This window comes from Phytophthora cinnamomi, assembly GCF_018691715.1.
Source record: "Phytophthora cinnamomi strain GKB4 chromosome Unknown Contig78, whole genome shotgun sequence".
Lineage (NCBI taxonomy): Eukaryota > Oomycota > Peronosporomycetes > Peronosporales > Peronosporaceae > Phytophthora > Phytophthora cinnamomi.
In genome coordinates this window covers 303,611-322,580 of record NW_027151011.1, presented here as the reverse complement: position 1 = coordinate 322,580, position 18,970 = coordinate 303,611, and the positions used below count along the sequence as shown (strand labels likewise).

Below are 18,970 nucleotides of genomic sequence, written 5' to 3'. Positions count from 1 at the left end.
TGCTGGGTCTTGTTGTTTGGTAGCCACGGTGAAAACTGCATGAAGTTGCACCAGTCTGTCCACTGGTTCCACGTCCGGGTGTATTTTTCTGCCGACGAGTCGGCCAGAGAGTCGGACTGCAGCTGGACGAGAATGTTTTGTAGATCTTTCTCAAGTTTGGCGGGATTGGAACCTGCAACCAGTGCACAGAGAAGTTAGTCCAGATGGACGCGTGCGGTTCTTGCCAAGCTCTTGAGGCGGCGTCTGCCATTCGGTTGGTAGCACCGGGTAAATGCGCGGCTGAGACCCGGATGTTAAATACTGCTTCTCCCAGACCAATTGCTCGATTAACCCTTTCGCGAACACAGTGCGTTTGTATAGTATACAAATTCAAGATGTTAGCAAATAAAAGGAGGCATTTTGCCGCCATCGAGCACATTCACTAAAGTGCGACGCGACTGTTGAAGTACAGGAGGAGGCAAAACGCCACCATCCAGGGGTCTAAATACTACATTTGGATTGGCCGAAAAGTTTGAAATACAATACAGTCCGTTTCTGAAAGGGCACAGCCCGAATGCCATTGGCCGAACCACCTGCTCAACCACCGCTCATCCTGGTTGAGGCCCGGAATATCTTCCCCGTATCTTAACGAAGTGCGCAAGCGGATGCTCACTTTCAAAAAATCCAGATCCCAAGGATGCCGAAGAAGCGTCCTCCGCCAGCCGACGAGCGCTTGGCCAAACGCAGTCGAAGGCCGACCCGATCGCGGGATGCTAATAGAGATGCGACATCGCAGGGTGTGTTCACGCACCTCTACTTATTCAATGACGCTAATACCTAATGATTGTGCAGATGATGCTGTGTTATTCAGCGAAATATGGCGAGCTCTACGCCGCGAAGGATGGACAGCGAAGCCACCTTCTCAGAGAAGTCTCGTCGACAAGTATCGGTACATAAGGCCAGGCAGCAATCCCGACGGAATCGAAGGTGTGGACTATCTTCTAGGAGAGGATGCACTTGTGGCGTATTATCTAAAGCTGAGCCACCAGCTCATCCAACGCGAGGGAAATATCGTGAGGGTATTACCCACAAGCCATGACGAGCGTAACGACTCTGCAGCAACTCATTCAACATCTATTTCTCAGGCGTGCGATATCAGTAACACCAGCGATTCCTACGTTGAATGCAACACTCGCAACGGCAATAGAAGCACGGGGCTACAACAAAACGAGCGATGCGGCCAAATTGAAGTACGCGATCATCGTAGAGGACCTGATGGAGGTGCAGAAAGTGAAGCGTGCGTCGATGGCGAAATTGAACAGAGTGACGGAGACGTAGTGCATGGCTGTCCCCACCTAGCTCAAATTCAGCTGCAAGATCTAAACCGTGGATAAGGAACGGATCCAGACCTCAGAGCAGTGGAAACTGGAGAATGTGGTGTAGGTGATGGAGATGGTGTAGAAGTAGCAGGACATCCAGCTTGTGTGAACTTGCTCGACCATCGTGTCGACATAAGAGGGAGTAAAAATACTTACTTTGATGGGGACCATATTCAGCAGCAAAGCGATAGCTGCAAGCGCGTTCAAGAGCGCGACCAAGGTGAAGAGCGTGGCGAAATGCGAGGGCAAAACCCAAGTGCCGGACATGCCCAGGTCAAGCGGGTGGCCGTGGCCGTGGTCAAGGTCGTGGTCAAGGTCGTGGCCGAGGCCGAGGTCGAGGTCGAGGTCATGGCCGTGGTGGTGGTGGACAGAGTATTGGAGCTCGAGAGGGTGCACGTGGTCAAAACCGAAGTATTGGAACCCGTGCATGTGGCACTGAACAGCGTCGTGGTCGTGGTGGAAGTGGGAAAGGTGGCGTCCAAGCGCGTTGCCGAGGCGGAGAGCACGTTCAACATGTAGACCTCAGTCAGGACGAAGTTTCTCGCGATGATGAAAAGGACGGTGCTCGTCATGGTGAAGCGCGTGGCTTAGCGGATGGTACCCTGCAGCTTCGTGTCGACGGAGAACAAGCAGGTTTGCGAATTCAAGTTGAAGATGACAGTGACGGCTATGGGATGAGGCAAATCGATGATGGTAACATATCGGGTGTGACGGCAACCGAAAGTGATACAGTGCTAGCTGGATCAACTTCGCCGTCAAGTGCTGAGTTGTATGTAAACAGTCTAGTTGCGTACGCCCCAGCCAAGGAAAAGTGGCTGATGACTAAGAAACTGGCGCCATTGTTTCGGCAAGTCGGCACGGCTTATGTTGTAGGTCGCGTTTGCAAACGATTCATGGAAAAGAAAGTAGTTCTCTACGAAGTTAGATGGTTGGACAGTTTATTTCAAAGTCACGTTCACTCTGTAGCAATCGGTGTCCTTCAGCGTGGAATTGAGAACTATCGTCTTCTAACAAGGGCTGCGAGAAAGCCCTCATGGAATTGTCTAACCTCTGCCCCTCCAGATGAAGATCTACCTTGCGAAGCTGTTCTCGAGGATCTTGTGGAGGTAGAAAACATCACCGAATATGATCCAGAGCAGGCCGTTCCCGCAAGTTTTGCAGAAGTTGAAACCGTGAAAAGTATGAAGTTCGATCCCAGAATTGAGATGGAGGTTCCAAGTGACCTATACAGCCATAGTGATGGAACAAGTACTACACATGTGCGACCTGAAAGCATTCATCTTTTCACGCATTCTGCGTCCTCAAGAATCCTTGCCTACATTCCGATATACCTTTGGAGACAGATTGTGAATGAAGTCAATGCGTACGCAGTTGTAAAGGGAGTGAAATTCCAGCCGGCCCTCACGCTTTCAGAGTTGATGAAGTTCATCGGTATTCTATTCTTTATGAGCATTAATGACAAGGGAGAATACGCTAACTACTGGGGGTCTCAGCCGGAAGACGCGATTCTGGGCAACCAAAATTCTTCTGGCCTTGAGAATATCATGCCGCTACGTCGTTTTAAGCTAATAAGGAAGTGTTTTTGCTTCCGTGCATCTCCGGCCTCAACCCAACGTGATCCTGCAGCAAGAATACGCCCGCTTCTCAATCTCCTCAAATACACGGGTGGAATGCATATCAATCTAGGTCGTGATATGGCACTAGATGAATGCAGTGTCGCTTGTCGCTCACGATTTGGGCGCCATGTTATTGTTTACAATCCAATGAAACCCACCGGTAAATATCACTTCCGACTGTACGTTTTGTGCTGTGCGACAACCTGGATAGCGATCAATTATCGTTTCCACTGCAGCAGTGACATTGGGGACCGATTGGACGGTATCGTTCCCGCTGATGAATCTCTGAACCTTCAGCGAGACTGGGTTGATGCAAAGGTTTCGTCAATTCGAAGACTAGTTCTTGAGGTGACGCGACCTATATATGGCTCGAATCGCATCATAAACATGGACAACTATTACACGTCGGTACAACTACTGCAAGCGCTACGACTTCGAGGATTATATGCACGTGGTACTGTGCGCGGAACGAGTAAGCATTTTCCGAAACACACTGTTCTTGATAAGCGAAGCGCTTCACGTGGCGATTTCCGCCAGGGTGTATCTGCTGAACATGCTATCATCGCAGCCTCGTGGTGCGATGGTAGCATTGTGCAGATTGTGTCTAATGCCGATGCATCTTCGGTAACTTCTGTGGAGCGGCGAGTTGGAGGTAGTGCACAGAGCTCTCCGGCCCCAGCATGCGTAAAATAGTACAACCAGTTCATGCAGGGTGTCGATCGTCTCGATCAGATTCGCTCTCGATTCTCGACGGCGGATGGTCATTCTTATAAGAAGTGGCACAAAAAATTAGCACTTGCGCTCATCGATATCGCGAGATCAAATGCTTACCTCACGCGCCGTACGGTAGTCGATATGTCTGGCCAACGGGATCCTCACCGCACTTTTATCGTAGAGTTGGCGTCTGAGCTTATATCAGGCAAGTGGTCTGACGCGCCTAGCAACGGAAGAATGACTTTCGATGGAGCTGGGATGGAAACAACAACGTCGCCTAGTGTAAGTGACACCAGTCATGAGAAGGTGTTTGTGTCTGTCAATGCTGACGGGAGCCCACAAAAGCAATGTACAGCTGTGGCGTCGCTACAGATATTGAAAGAATGTGGGCGAAAGCGGATAGGCTGTGTTGTCTGTAGGTGGGAAGATCGATGGCCCACGGAGAAAACAGACTACTGTGGTAAACACAATGTTTGCCTTTGCAGAGGGATTTACAAGAATCCAATCAAAGACTACATGTGTCCTGACTTGGATTTTACTTGCTGGGATAAGTTTCACAGATATTATCTGTCCAACAATCTGTTTTCAGCGAAAGGCAACATTCGGAAGTCAGCAGCGCTGTATAAAGCTAAAGTGGCTCATACGCAGGTAGACCCACCAGAACCGGTGGAACCTGTAACAACAGCGAGGTCGCTAGAAAACGCATTTAATGATGAGTAAGAACATTTCGATACTTTAGAAAACAAAATAATCTTGTGGTGGTTAGGATATGTCAACGATTACTACAGATTGTGTGTAGCACCTATGGTAACGTAAAATTAGTTATTATGCTCTCCGTTATATGCCTGCTGCGCGGTTCGACATCGACCACAGCACCAGTAAGAGAACACAAGTTTGATCACTCCGGGAAAAATCCAGAGTGGACACAAGTTGGTCGACACCAACAGCCATCCGAACCTTACTCAAGCTGGTCAACACCGAAACCCCGTCGTGTGCAGGAAGGTGATGATATCACGAGCTGCATGATGGTGATGTCCATGAACGGCAGTGCGGTGGCAATGTTCACGTTCGGTTCGATCCAGCGACAATCAGCACGGATCGGTGGCGATGCTCACGGTCGGCATGACGAGCGTCATGGGCAGCACAACCCCCATCACGTGCAGGGAGGCGGTGGCATCGCGAGCTGCGCGATGATGATGTCCGCGGACAACGCCACGGTCGCCTTGATGACGCGCATCACAGACAGCGCGATGGCGGGCATCCCGGGCAGCATGGTACGGGCAGCGCGACGACAGTGTTCACGGAGAGCGTGGGGTCATGCTCGTGGGCGTGCAGATAGCAGTGAGGGTGGGTTCCGTGGTTCCACGTCGACAATCCGTTCGGTCGACTCGTTGGGCGCGTACGCTGGTGTGTGGAGTAAGGGGTCGATGTATGGGGCGGCAGCGGCAGCTTCCAGGGAATAGACGATCGGTTGAGCGGAGCTTGGTGGTTTTGGAAATGAGCTTGAGGTCGCGGCACGCGCGGCGCGGGGCTCTCAAGATCGCATCGGTTCACGTTCACGGGTAATTGGCTGGCCAATCAGACTTTTTCATTTAAACATCACTGCCGATGGTTGGCGGAATTCGAGCGCAACAACCGGTGATTGGCGGAATCCGGCAACGCGAACCCAAGGACGAAAATCTGCGCGCGCAAGTATGTGTTGCACGAACCCATCTCCTCGCTTCGTGCGACTTCCCATAGCCTTTGAATTCCGCGGGTACTTCAACACCTACTCCGATTTATGGTCCCAATAAATGCGCCCCAATAGCATCACTAGGGCCCTGCGCCCGTTCACGATTGCTCCCTAACATTGCCCATACTTTCTAATATATACCTCCTGAGTGACGGCGTTGGCGTTGGCGGGGCCTTTGCCACCGTAGCAACAGCTGTAGCGTTGATGTGGTGGCGCTGGCCGTGCCGTGCTGGGCGCCACCAGGACCCAAACGCGCCCACTATTTCTTCACGCGGCCCCCGAGCTCGTTCACGATTACACGCTAACTTTCTAATCCCTTGCGCAACCGTTTGGGTCCTGGTGGCGCCCAGCACGGCACGGACAGCGCCACCACATCAACGCTACAGCTGCTGCTACGGAGGCAAAGACCCCGCCAACGCCAACGCCGTCACTCAGGAGGTATATATTAGAAAGTATGGGCAATGTTAGGGAGCAAGCGTGAACGGGCGCAGGGCCCTAATGATGCAATTGGGGGCGCATTTATTGGGACCATAAATCGGAGTAGGCGTTGAAGTACCCGCGGAATTCAAAGGCTATGGGAAGTCGCACGAAGCGAGGAGATGGGTTCGTGCAACACATACTTGCGCGCGCAGATTTTCGTCCTTGGGTTCGCGTTGCCGGATTCCGCCAATCACCGGTTGTTGCGCTCGAATTCCGCCAACCATCGGCAGTGATGTTTAAATGAAAAGTCTGATTGGCCAGCCAATTACCCGTGAACGTGAACCGATGCGATCTTGAGAGCGCGTGCCGCGACCTCAAGCTCATTTCCAAAACCACCAAGCTCCGCTCAACCGATCGTCTATTCCTGGAAGCTGCCGCTGCCGCCCCATACATTCACTCCACACACCAGCGTACGCGCCCAACGAGTCGACCGAACGGATTGTCGACGTGGATCCACGGAACCCACACCGCGCGCATCGCGGACATCATCATCGCGCAGGTCGCCTCCTGCGCCCTCGTTCGACACCGATGTTCTGATTGTCGCTGGAGCGAACGTAACCACCGCACTGCCGTTCATGGACATCACAATCGCGCAGCTCGCGATGCCACCGCCTCCCTGCACGTGATGGGAGTTGTGCTGCCCATGACGCTCGTCATGCCGACCGTGAGCGTCGACACCGATCCGTTCTGATTGTCGCTGGAGCGAACGTGAACGTAACCACCGCACTGCCGTTCATGGACATCACAATCGCGCAGCTCGCGATGCCACCGCCTCCCTGCACGTGATGGGGGTTGTGCTGCCAATGACGCTCGGCGTCATGCCGACCGTGAGCGTCGACACCGATCCGTTCTGATTGTCGCTGGAGCGAACGTGAACGTAACCACCGCACCACCGCACCGCCGATCATGGACATCACCACCGCGCAGCTCGCGATGCCACCGCCTCCCTGCACGTGATGGGGGTTGTGCTGCCAATGACGCTCGGCGTCATGCCGACCGTGAGCGTCGACACCGATCCGTTCTGATTGTCGCTGGAGCGAACGTGAACGTAACCACCGCACCACCGCACCGCCGATCATGGACATCACCACCGCGCAGCTCGCGATGCCACCGCCTCCCTGCACGTGATGGGGGTTGTGCTGCCAATGACGCTCGGCGTCATGCCGACCGTGAGCGTCGACACCGATCCGTTCTGATTGTCGCTGGAGCGAACGTGAACGTAACCACCGCACCACCGCACCGCCGATCATGGACATCACCACCGCGCAGCTCGCGATGCCACCGCCTCCCTGCACGTGATGGGGGTTGTGCTGCCAATGACGCTCGGCGTCATGCCGACCGTGAGCGTCGACATCGATCCGTTCTGATTGTCGCTGGAGCGAACGTGAACGTAACCACCGCACCACCGCACCGCCGATCATGGACATCACCACCGCGCAGCTCGCGATGCCACCGCCTCCCTGCACGTGATGGGGGTTGTGCTGCCAATGACGCTCGGCGTCATGCCGACCGTGAGCGTCGACACCGATCCGTTCTGATTGTCGCTGGAGCGAACGTGAACGTAACCACCGCACCACCGCACCGCCGATCATGGACATCACCACCGCGCAGCTCGCGATGCCACCGCCTCCCTGCACGTGATGGGGGTTGTGCTGCCAATGACGCTCGGCGTCATGCCGACCGTGAGCGTCGACACCGATCCGTTCTGATTGTCGCTGGAGCGAACGTGAACGTAACCACCGCACCACCGCACCGCCGATCATGGACATCACCACCGCGCAGCTCGCGATGCCACCGCCTCCCTGCACGTGATGGGGGTTGTGCTGCCAATGACGCTCGGCGTCATGCCGACCGTGAGCGTCGACACCGATCCGTTCTGATTGTCGCTGGAGCGAACGTGAACGTAACCACCGCACCACCGCACCGCCGATCATGGACATCACCACCGCGCAGCTCGCGATGCCACCGCCTCCCTGCACGTGATGGGGGTTGTGCTGCCAATGACGCTCGGCGTCATGCCGACCGTGAGCGTCGACACCGATCCGTTCTGATTGTCGCTGGAGCGAACGTGAACGTAACCACCGCACCACCGCACCGCCGATCATGGACATCACCACCGCGGAGCTCGCGATGCCACCGCCTCCCTGCACGTGATGGGGGTTGTGCTGCCAATGACGCTCGGCGTCATGCCGACCGTGAGCGTCGACACCGATCCGTTCTGATTGTCGCTGGAGCGAACGTGAACGTAACCACCGCACCACCGCACCGCCGATCATGGACATCACCACCGCGCAGCTCGCGATGCCACCGCCTCCCTGCACGTGATGGGGGTTGTGCTGCCAATGACGCTCGGCGTCATGCCGACCGTGAGCGTCGACACCGATCCGTTCTGATTGTCGCTGGAGCGAACGTGAACGTAACCACCGCACCACCGCACCGCCGTTCATGGACATCACCACCGCGCAGCTCGCGATGCCACCGCCTCCCCTGCACGTGATGGGGGTTGTGCTGCCTATGACGCTCGTCATGCCGACCGTGAGCATCGACACCGATCCGTGCTGATTGTCGCTGGAGCGAACGTGAACGTAACCACCGCACCACCGCACTGCCGTTCATGGACATCACAATCGCGCAGCTCACGATGCTGTCACCTCCCCGCACGGGGTTTCGCGGTGTGGACCTTCTTGGGTACGGTCCGGATTGCTGTCGGTGTCGACCAACTCGTGGCTTCTCTACATCGCGACCGCCGGACCGAACGCGAATCATATCACCATGCCGCCGGTGATGCCCATCGATACGCTCTCCGTGAGGGTAAATTAAGCCTATCGCCGGTTAGGGATACTCATCTCACGTGGCACGTGCAGCCGGAGACCGTGCTGCTCATGGTGCCAATTAGAAAATGACAACAAGCTAACGCCTGCATTTCTAAACGATTGCAAGGTGCTCGTTGCTGCCTTCAACTATTGGGACGCGTAATGGCAGATTGCTGGCTGCTAGGAGACACGCCGACGTGTGCGAAGATGGAGCCGCCGTAGAGCTGGTATCGATGCATACTTGAAGCCAATAAAATTGAGAACGAACATGACAGATTTTATTTAGGTTGAAGTAACAGAAACTAAGTAGTGTCAGTCTGAATACAATCGTACGCACGTTAAGGGTGCTTGTCTGGGTGCTGTGGGTGGAAGGATCTCGGCGATATGCCATTCATGGTCATAGCGATAGGTTGTTCGGCTGTCCACTGGGCTGAACTATAGTAAGCGCATTTCGCACAGTCACACGGCATGAAAGCCTCATAGTCAAGTCGGTATGCCAGGAGATCAACAACGTTCATGGCCATTTCCAAGTAGACCATATTGTCGTACTCGGATTCCCTTCGTAGACCATTCATGCGATGTTTAGCTATAGTAGCTGGAGTGACCGACTTGTCTTGCTTCATCGCCCTGTAGCTCTCTAGATGTTTATCGAGTTTCGGGCGGAGTTGATTCAGGTATTGATTCCAAAACCTCAAACGATTGTACAAGTCATTTCGTTTCACCTGCCAAAAAAGAGCATTAGCTAGTGGAAATAATGCAACGACAGAAAAAAAAATGTCTTACTCCTGAAATCTCCATAGACGTATCTAGCCATCGTATCATCATAATGTAGGCATGGGCTGATTTTCCGTTCCCAAATGGGTTTGCATCGTGTAGCTTTCCAACTTCATGCATCTGTTTTACAGGTAAGGCTGCAACAAACTCATCGATTTCTGCAGATGAATTGAAACGAGTTTCGTATTGCTAAACACATCAAACGACAACAAATTTAGTTCGAAACCCATATCATTAACATTGAGTGAAACGCACCCGTCCTTCTGCTGGATAGTAAACTGGGTAGAGGCTGTCAAACTCGATCGTTTGGCTAGAGCTAAACCTTTCAAGAGCCTTGTATAAAGACTAAACATCAGTTTGCAAGCTTGATATCGCAATCCACAGTTCTCAGTTACCTCATCGATGCTGAAAGGGTTAGGACGATAAAAGCGCGCAACATTCAAAGACATTGGTCTCACAGGACTTATCGACTGATAACAAATACAACAAAAGATTAGTCCCTGTAGAATATCATCATCGAAGCAGTCTGGGTAGACCTTGACGCTGTCATTATCACGGCGCTCGTCTCGCATCGTCGCTAAACGGAAAGATTCGAACTGAGTGATGTGTGGTCTTCAGCAGTCATGGAAGGTTCCGACCGTTTCACGTCAGCTGGCTTCAACCTGCCCATCAATCTGAGATCGTAATTTTCGCGTAGATTTCAACACATTTTACAGGGTTTGAACAATTTCGAGAGGGGGCAAAGGGGAAGAGGCTTATATTATCCCTAGTCCTACCTGAACCCCGCTGACATGACTGGCTAAAATAAAAGTAGGTGTGGTTGGGCGACCTTTCGAACCGAAGGAGGCATTTTGCGGCCATCGAAGGACTCGAAATCCACCCCCTTTTGTGATCACCGTTGAAGGGAGCGTTATGCTACCCGTGTCCGCGAAAGGGTTAATTTCTTGCGACTCGGTACAGTAGCTAGTCAATCGATTTGTCCACGCCACCGCCGAGGCATTATCGCTCCAGCAGTGAATGTGGGGAACACTGGATGGCGCTGCCTTGGCCCACTGCTCACCCCATGTCCAAATCGCGAGAGCAATGCATAGGTGCTTACGGACGTTGATGGACAGTGAACCTGAGGTGATGCCATGGATTTCTTCGTTGTCAAACCGAATTTGAACGTATTCCTTGAACGTAGGGTTCAATACAGCGAGACCGAGGTCGGATGCATCCATGTAAATGTGAAACAGTGGTGTAGACAGCGAAACGAACATGCATAGTGGCAGCTCGGAGAGATGGCCGTGGCGAAGAATGTGTTCAAACCACTGTAGATCGGACCGGGTTGATTCGTACAACGGCATTCGACCGAAACGAGGCCACCGTCGAATCGCGGACTGTAAATTTTGGAAGAAGGGCTTCGCTGTTCTGATGCACGTTGTGATGTAGCGCAGACTGCCGAGCACCTTTTGGAGTTCGTGACGTGTGGCTTTCCCTTGACCAAGTAAATCATTAACACGAAAGAGTCCTTTGACGATTTTGTCCTGCGGAATTGATACTGTATGCTCATTGGTATCCCAAGTCAACCCCAATACAGTAAGTCTAGTCCCCCACTTTGAAAATTTGGTCTCGTTGATGGAGCGTGACCCTAAAACCGCTAACATCGCGTGTCGTAGCGTAGCCTCAGCGAGTTGAAGTCTATTATCAGAGTCGATTTCGACCATCACGTGGTCGTCTACCCATTCATATCCAAAGAACGGCACTCGATCTGAGGACTCAGCAACTGTTGCAGGTGAGTTTTGTGAAACCAACCAAGAGATAGCTCGGCCGAAGGCACCGTAGTACTGCGGTGAGCTCGATCAGCCGAAAGGGGCTGCAAGATCGATAACTAATGCGTTTAATTCAGGAATCAGGCCGGCCATGTGGTGCACATGGAGCGCGTGGGTCATCAAGTGCCGATACGCGCCTTTGACGTCGTCTTTGAGCATTTTGATGGTGCATCAAGGGAATTGACCGGCAAGATACTCGATCCGAGCCGCCAACACCGTCACGTAGGTGTAATCAATGTCAGGCAGGCACGACTTGTCGAGAAGGTCGTTCGTGGACGCCCCGTTGGGAAATGATAAATCGTGAATCAGTCTGACTTCGATGGTAGGATCCACGTCGCTTTTTTCTACAGCGCCAAATAGGCTGCAGTGTACGGTCTCCCACTGATCCAATATATCCGCGTCGACGACTAGGAATCGACCAGTATCTTGAGCTTTACGGATGTTCTTTAGAGCTGCGGTTTGGTTGCGCGCGAACGACAAGTGATTTTTAGGAGCTCGACAGGTATGGTGATGGTCCGAGGCCCATACCGGAACTATACCTTGAGTCGCTATGTCGATAATTGTCGCCAAGTGGGGGTACCCGTTTAGGAGAAACTTGAGCCGGTCCGGATCTAGGGCCTTGTTTGGTCGGCTGTCAGAACTGGTTTCGTGGCGATACAAACGCACAGTGTCAGCGAGGCCGAGGTGATTCTCTCGTATGACTTTTGAAATTGACGATTTCGCGACTTCGTCGAGGGCATTGGACTCTAGCGCTGTGCATGGAGTGAATCGAATCCCAAGCTTTTGTCGTGCGACCGCTTGACGAGTCTCTTCACGTAACAGTTTTTGTTCGAGTCGCGCTACCACGAGTGCTGCCGAATGTTGCGAAAGAGAAATTGGTCCTGACTTCTGCTCTCCCAGGCGAAGGTTGGGTAAATCAGCGGCGGGGTGGTCCATAGGGGAGGATGCGCCGAAACTGCTCGGAGATGACATCGAGCCGGGACTTCGCTCCGGACCAGCCGTCATATAATGATACTTGGGGACGAAACAGGACGCGAGTGGGGCTGTAGCTTGGGCCGGTGTGAACTTCGTAGCAGGAAGCGATGCGCCACATGCAGCTGGACAGCAATTAGAGTAGTGTGTCACGTCGGCCGTGCCTACAACCCTGCTAGTATGGCGTCATTACGAAGCATATTCAGATTTAAGTCCGCCAAACCGTTCTGCGATGAAGTCCTTGACCAGGGGGTGGAGTGAGCCTGGAGCGAAGTGATCTCGCTTGGCGGACAGACAGGACTTCCCACTGTTGGCTCTGCAGCCTGCGTTTGACAGGAAACGAGCCAGAGTCGTTTCCCGTCTTGCACGGGAAGCTACGCATAGACATCAGCTGGAATAGATTGCTCAGACTTAATGACGCGCTGTACTCGACGTTGACCACCGTCACCATTCTGTGTTGTCGAAATTGGCTTGGTTTAGGTGGATACCCGCTTGTGGTGCGGGGTGTTCAGTGCAGCTTGTAAATCGCGAATCTGTCGTTGCTGGATGTGAACAAGGATCTGACGGAAATCCACGTCGTCGTTGGTACAGCGGAGTTTGATACGCGAGCCATCACTGGTGCCCGTCTCCATTTCGATGCGAAAACTTTTCAGGACGATGTTTATCCAGTACACCAACAGAATGAGGTCGTCTTGGTCCCACCTCATCTGTCTGAGGCGTAGTTTTGCGAAGGTCACGAGGCTGTCAACGAGGTCTCGTAGCACTGGGGAGAAGTACTCTACCGCGTACGTTGCAAGTGACTGGAGGGCGTCGATGATGTCATCAATACCCTCGGCTACGGGAGCCGCGGGTAGCGGGACTGCGGCTGAAAAATTCTGCATATTGACCCCTGACGTCGCGATCCACACGGCCTTGTCACTAAGGTCGGTGAAAGGCATGAAGTGCATGATTGAAAGGCCTCGGATACCGAACTCGATGGCAAACGCACGCCCCAATACGCTCGGGAAAGGCTTAAAGAGGACAAAACCAGCGTTGATCAGCACTTCGAGAAAAATGGGCACACTCTTACCTTGGTGTCGAAGAGCTGTGATCTGTGCGTGAATGTGCCGCTGCGTGACCGAGGGTACGAACGCGTATTTCGACCGATACTTGGTCTCCTGTTGTTCGTGGCACACCTGCTGTATACTGCCGGTTTGAGTATAGCCACCGTCTTCCTGTTGATGTTGCACTGGTACTGTGGCAGAGTGAACTACCGGAGCCTCTCGAGCAGGTGAAGCAGCAGCATCCGCGAAACCGCCCTGTACTGCAGCATCTGAGCGAAGTTGTAGAAAACGCTCAGTCAGACCGGGACGATCAATGAGTAGCTGTGCGATTTGAGTATCCTTTTCGGTGTCAGTCCCCGGATCCTGAAAATCGACACGTGGCTTAGAGGCTGACCGGTTGGCTGTCGTGTTCCTAGCTGCGCGCTTACGGGATGACGGCGGATCCAGTTGGGGCTGACCAGCCGACACCTCGCTGATGGCGTCGTCATCGTCATCAAGGTCGGGGTCGAAGATCTCGAGCTGATCATTAGCAGGTGCTGGGCGAAGACTTGAAGCGGGGGTTGCAAGTTGTCTTCGAGGCCGAGAGGAGGGTGGTCTACAGAACGACGTGCCGACTGATGCTGGTACGGGCTGGACTCCTCCGTACACGTAATACACATAATCTATTGCATGTTGCAGTGTAAAAGACGACTCACCACCTGTCTTTGGGTCAATCCAGGTGCGAGTGCCGACCACAGTCGGGAAGGATGATGGATCCACTAGGTCGGCTAGGATCGTAGAGACATCGTTGGACCCGCTGTTGGTACTGGTGCCACAGGTACGATCCAAAATCTCGTTGTGGAGCTCAATCATTTCGTCGACGGACCACTCTGACGTCCCAAAGGAGAGCGCTTCGAGCAGGATGGCGACGATAGGTGCGACCGGGGTTGCGTCGTTGGCCGAACTTGGGAGAGTTTCGCCCAGTAGGCGAATCGACACTTGGTTCCACGATGCCGCTACAACCTGGCCGTGGTGGAATGCGTTCTCGTGCTCAACCATGACTGCCTGCCGTAGCAACGGACCTGACGTGTTGGAGCGAGCTTCGGATGCGGTCACGGTGCAGTGAGCAGCATCCGAACGCTTCATAGACCACGTGTTCCCGGCCGCCTCGTGGAGTCCTTCGATGCGAACGACCCGTCGGCCCAGTTTCAGTAGATGGGAGCCTCCCAGGCAAACCCGATGAGGTCAGGGGTCAACAGAAGATGTAACCGCGATGTGAGTGGCGGGGCATCTTGAAGAGTACGAGAACTTGGGTTCCAACACCTGCTACCATTAGAAAAATGAGTTGTGGAAATAAAGAGATGCTTGTAATCCATCAATCAGAACATTCAGCTACAAGGCACATTCGAGATTTTGGAGGCCAAAGTTCTTGACGATGACCACAGCAGATGATGTTAAGCTAGATGGAATTACTACGTTCAACACATTCGCGCTCACCTCATTTCGTTATGTTATTGAGTTGAAGAATGAGAAATTGAGTATATGGATGGAAGATCGCTCCAGCAAAAGGCAGTGGTAAGAATACTCTCGTGGACTCCCGGACAATTGTTGTTGGTCATATTTCTTAACATGTTTCACGCAGGTACACAGGCGAGATGGGAAAAACTACCTACATCACTGAAACCAACTCAATTACGGACGCATCGATCACTGACAACGTTATAGTAAGTGCAACTTATGCAAAACCCACCACCAACGACGTATTCAACTCGAACGCTTTACCGTGTTTCCGTAGCTATTCGATGATGCCCTGGATTCCTATTTGAATACATCGGAGGTGCAACGGCAGTTGGCACCATTACAAGGTGACACGCCCGTGGCTTGCAGAGGGGCTTGCTTATCTGTCCGCGAGGCCTTGCTTGAGAGAGACTTGCGGGGAAAGAGGTAAAAGTGAGAATGAATTAGCTTATCCTCGTGCTGCTAGAACCAGCTTCATCTAGTCATTACATAGCATCATTCGTCGGGTTCCCTCACGAAGTCCGTGGGTTGCCATTCCTCAGTAGATGGCTTCGTGGATGGCCAGTGGATGGCAACCATCCACTCTTAGTCGTGTCATAGGTGGGGCAATTCGATTGGGGTTCGCTTTGACGGTCCGTATACTTCGATCGGTGTGGCTCGCAGAATACCAGTTTGACCTCGATCCGGTGTCGGTGGAGCGGATCGACGTTTTGGAATCAAAACTACGTGACCAAGAGGAGAAGCTACAAATACTTCAAGCGGATCGAGTGGTTGGTCCAAGCGCTGCGTTCGTCCAACTCGTCGCCACAATAAAAGTTGACAGATCAAGGCTTCGTTGGAATAAGCTCGAGTCCGATGCTTTTTGTGTGAACACCGAAGACGGGGTCGTCAAGATATTGCAACCAGGCATCTACAGCGTTGGAGCGATCGTGACTTCTGCGCCGGAATTTAGTTGCAGAGTGCAGCTGGTGAAGAATGGAACCAGCCTACAAGTTACGTACTCCGGGTTTTCGAAAGGGTACGCCTGCTCTACTCCTCTCAACGCTGTCACGCGCCTGGAGGTAAACGACGAGTTGATAGTTACTTGCAGCTGCAAACCTTCGCGCATGTCGTATCTGTCTGTCGTTCGTCTCAGTAATTGAGACAGTTTTAGTGAACCATGCTCCCGATCGAAAGAAAAAATCATCTAGTACACCAACCCGAGCAATAAACAATTCACAACTACGTATATATGGTTTTCCGATCGTTGGAGAACTGTAGAGTCACAGAAGTTACGGCGATATCGAGAAAGATCCTTCCGGTCTGTCTCAGACAATGTTTTCTTCACTTGCGAATTTGCGGCGTCTCAGGAAAGATGGCAGCGGAAACGATCGAAGTGCAGGGCACCCTCTACAGACTCCTTGCCGAATGTTGGCGACGAGGTGGAGCTGGTGTTATGGAAAGACGATCGAATCGTCTTTCCATAATCTTCCTTCCGCTACAAACTTCAGCTACAAGATGAAAAACTGTGCACCTGGGTGGAGAATCTTGGATGCAAGTGTCATTCTTTAACAGCCGAACAGTGGTGTTACCGTCTGAAATGCCAGTGACGCTAACACAGCCCTCCACGCGAAACTTTCATTTTCCCGTCACTTCCAGCCATAATGCCATCAGAGTCGACCTGGTTCCAAACCAAACGCACCCGCTGGTTCTTCGACGTTGCGCGAAGCTCGCGCAACTTTGCCTCGTTGAACGCAGAACACGGAACGTAACAACAAAACTTATGCGAGGTGCTCCACCTTGCAGATAAACCACCTCTCGGAGTGAATCTTCGGACCTGCTGAGATCAGTCCAACGCATTTTGGAAGCGGATGCAGGTGGTCATCCATCAACAATTAGCACGACACGATCTAAACACGCCCAAAACAAATTACAATCCTTGAGATAGTCGATTGCCTCCGCGTCGGTGATAGTGTTTCCAGACGTAACCTAGTTGGCTTTGGCCTATACCTGAAAAAGGTGTTTGTAGTCATGTAGCCTTAAGCAGCTTCTTTCTTGATGTGTACCATTGTTTCTTGCTGATGCGGTCTTCCAACCAAATACTCGTCTTCTCGTCGTTGAGCCGTATAATATAGCGGCATGACGGCGCAGGTGGTGGAGCGAACGCAGTTATTCCTCCACTTCTACATCTCGAAGAAGCCATGATTTCAATCACTTATGGTTAATGACGCCCCCAACGGGAAAAGGAGTGGAGTCGAACCTAACGGGTACATTGAAGTTCGGAAGTGTTGCAGCATTTTCCGTGAAATAGTTCATAGGAAACAATTTAATGACTGCACTACCTATTTCTCATTTTCCTTTTTGCAAGTCTTCCAACGCAGGCTCGTACCATAGTATTAGAAGATCCACAGGCGAAAATGCAGCTGTGCTCGACTTCGGTCGATCAACGGAAACGAATTCAACTTCAATGAAGGCTGCCGAATGGATCTATCCTCGTCCCAAGACACCTTCGCAGCTAAGCCGCAGTTTTTGAGACTGCATTGGTTATTTTTCAATTGAAGTGACAGCTACGCACCAGCTCTCTTCATCGCCTTGCCGTTGTTGACCCTCATGGCCCTGCAACAAGATATCATGGTGGAAGGTGTGACAGCATTCGCTCCACCACCCGCGACATCCTATCGCTACGTTATTGAGCTGAAAAGCTCAAAGCTGAGCATTTGGATTGAGGACCGCACCTCCAAGAAGCAATGGTACTAAGAGTAGTTCGGTGTGTCGTCTTCAAGAGTCTAATATATGCTATGTTTTGCAGGTACAAGAGTGACATGGCCAAGACCGACTACGTGTCGGCTGCTAACGCGATTCCTGACGCGACAGTCACTGACTACCTAAAGGTGCGGTGATGTTGTGTATATCACTGAAAGTACGTGATCTCACACTGATGTTGTACAGTGCTTCCACGATACTTTGGACAGCGACTTGAACGAGTCCAGTGATGTGCAACGAAAGTTGTCCGCGCAGACCGTCGGGGCTCTCCGACTGGAGCTGGTTGTCACGATTCGAGTCCTTCGAGCGACGTGGCTAGCGAAGTACACATTTGATCTCGACCCCGTTTCGGTTGAGCGCATTGATATATTGGAGTCGAAGCTACGTGACCAGCAGGACGAGCTTGAGAAACTTCGTGGTGAGATAAGAGGTGGGTTTTCAACTCTTTTTGTCCACTCGAAGGCCTCCCAAAAGGCTGAAAATTCGACCTTGAAATGGGAGAAAATCACGAGTACGGCCATTGTGGCGACCGGCTTGGATGGTGTGGTAAAGGCTCAACGAGGAGGGACTTACATCATTTTCGTGAATGTGTCGTCGAAACCTGGTACCAACACACCTGTGCACTTGCTGAAGAACAAATCCTGTGTTCAAGTCGCATACCCTGGGTATGCCAGCGGCTACATTAACTCAGTATCCCTGAATGCGATCGAGCAGTTGGAGATGAACGACGAGTTGACTGTGACGTGCCCGAGTACTATGGCCGACACCTCTTACCTATCTATTGCACGAATGGGGGACTGAATGAGGCGTCAGTTTTATGAATTCGGTTTGCAAACTTCGAGGTACATGGTGAAGTCCTGTATCTAATGCCCAAGAACCGTTGTCACCGCAACCGTGGTCGTGAAAACAGTCGAAGATAATCTTGGGTTTGGCTCGTTCCTCGCCATAAGTAGCGTTAAATAATCGACAGTTTGATGCTGGTCATCTTGTGTTATGTTACTTTGGTTCCTACTGTTGCACGCTTGCAGCTTTGAGGCAAGCAGGGAAACAGCGTTTTATGTCGTTGTTGGTAGTAAGATCTATCCAGCCTGTTAACCGGGAAATAAAAACGAGGAAAACCGAAAAAGCCATTTAGATTGGAGGGGGTGACTGCATTTGAGTCACCCCCAACGACAGCGTTTCGCTACATCATCAAACTCAAGAACAAGATGAGCTTACAAGAAGCAGTGCTACGAAATATGCAATAGCGATGGGTGGTTGACTCTTAACTTCTCACTTGGGCTGCAGGTACAGAGGCGACACGGTCTCTGCTGACTACGTGACGCATGCACGTAGCTTCCGAAAGCGACAACGTAAAGGTATGCTAGCTATTCCCAGGTAGATCACTCGAAGAAGAATTGACTGTCTGTCTGTAGTAT

The 18,970-nt window shown here is 52.2% G+C and overlaps 3 protein-coding genes across 3 annotated transcripts; 2 read left to right on the top strand and 1 right to left on the bottom strand.

Annotated features, from left to right (window-relative positions):
* Positions 1-880: 880 nt before the first annotated feature.
* IUM83_19702 (uncharacterized protein) lies at positions 881-1,877 on the top strand (the record flags this gene model as incomplete). The annotated part of the gene is made up of 4 exons (XM_067944764.1): positions 881-928; positions 1,017-1,058; positions 1,125-1,229; positions 1,536-1,877. 4 exons carry the CDS (start codon positions 881-883, stop codon positions 1,875-1,877), a joined length of 537 nt encoding a protein of 178 aa, XP_067785524.1.
* A 10,869-nt stretch (positions 1,878-12,746) lies between these two features.
* Positions 12,747-14,351, bottom strand: IUM83_19701 (uncharacterized protein; the record flags this gene model as incomplete). The annotated part of the gene is made up of 1 exon (XM_067944763.1): positions 12,747-14,351. One exon carries the CDS (start codon positions 14,349-14,351, stop codon positions 12,747-12,749), a length of 1,605 nt encoding a protein of 534 aa, XP_067785525.1.
* A 3,048-nt stretch (positions 14,352-17,399) lies between these two features.
* IUM83_19700 (tumor necrosis factor-like domain) lies at positions 17,400-18,353 on the top strand (the record flags this gene model as incomplete). Its single annotated transcript, XM_067944762.1, has 3 exons — positions 17,400-17,539; positions 17,599-17,680; positions 17,739-18,353. The coding sequence occupies 3 exons, from the start codon at positions 17,400-17,402 to the stop codon at positions 18,351-18,353; spliced, it is 837 nt and encodes a 278-aa protein (XP_067785526.1).
* Positions 18,354-18,970: the final 617 nt, after the last annotated feature.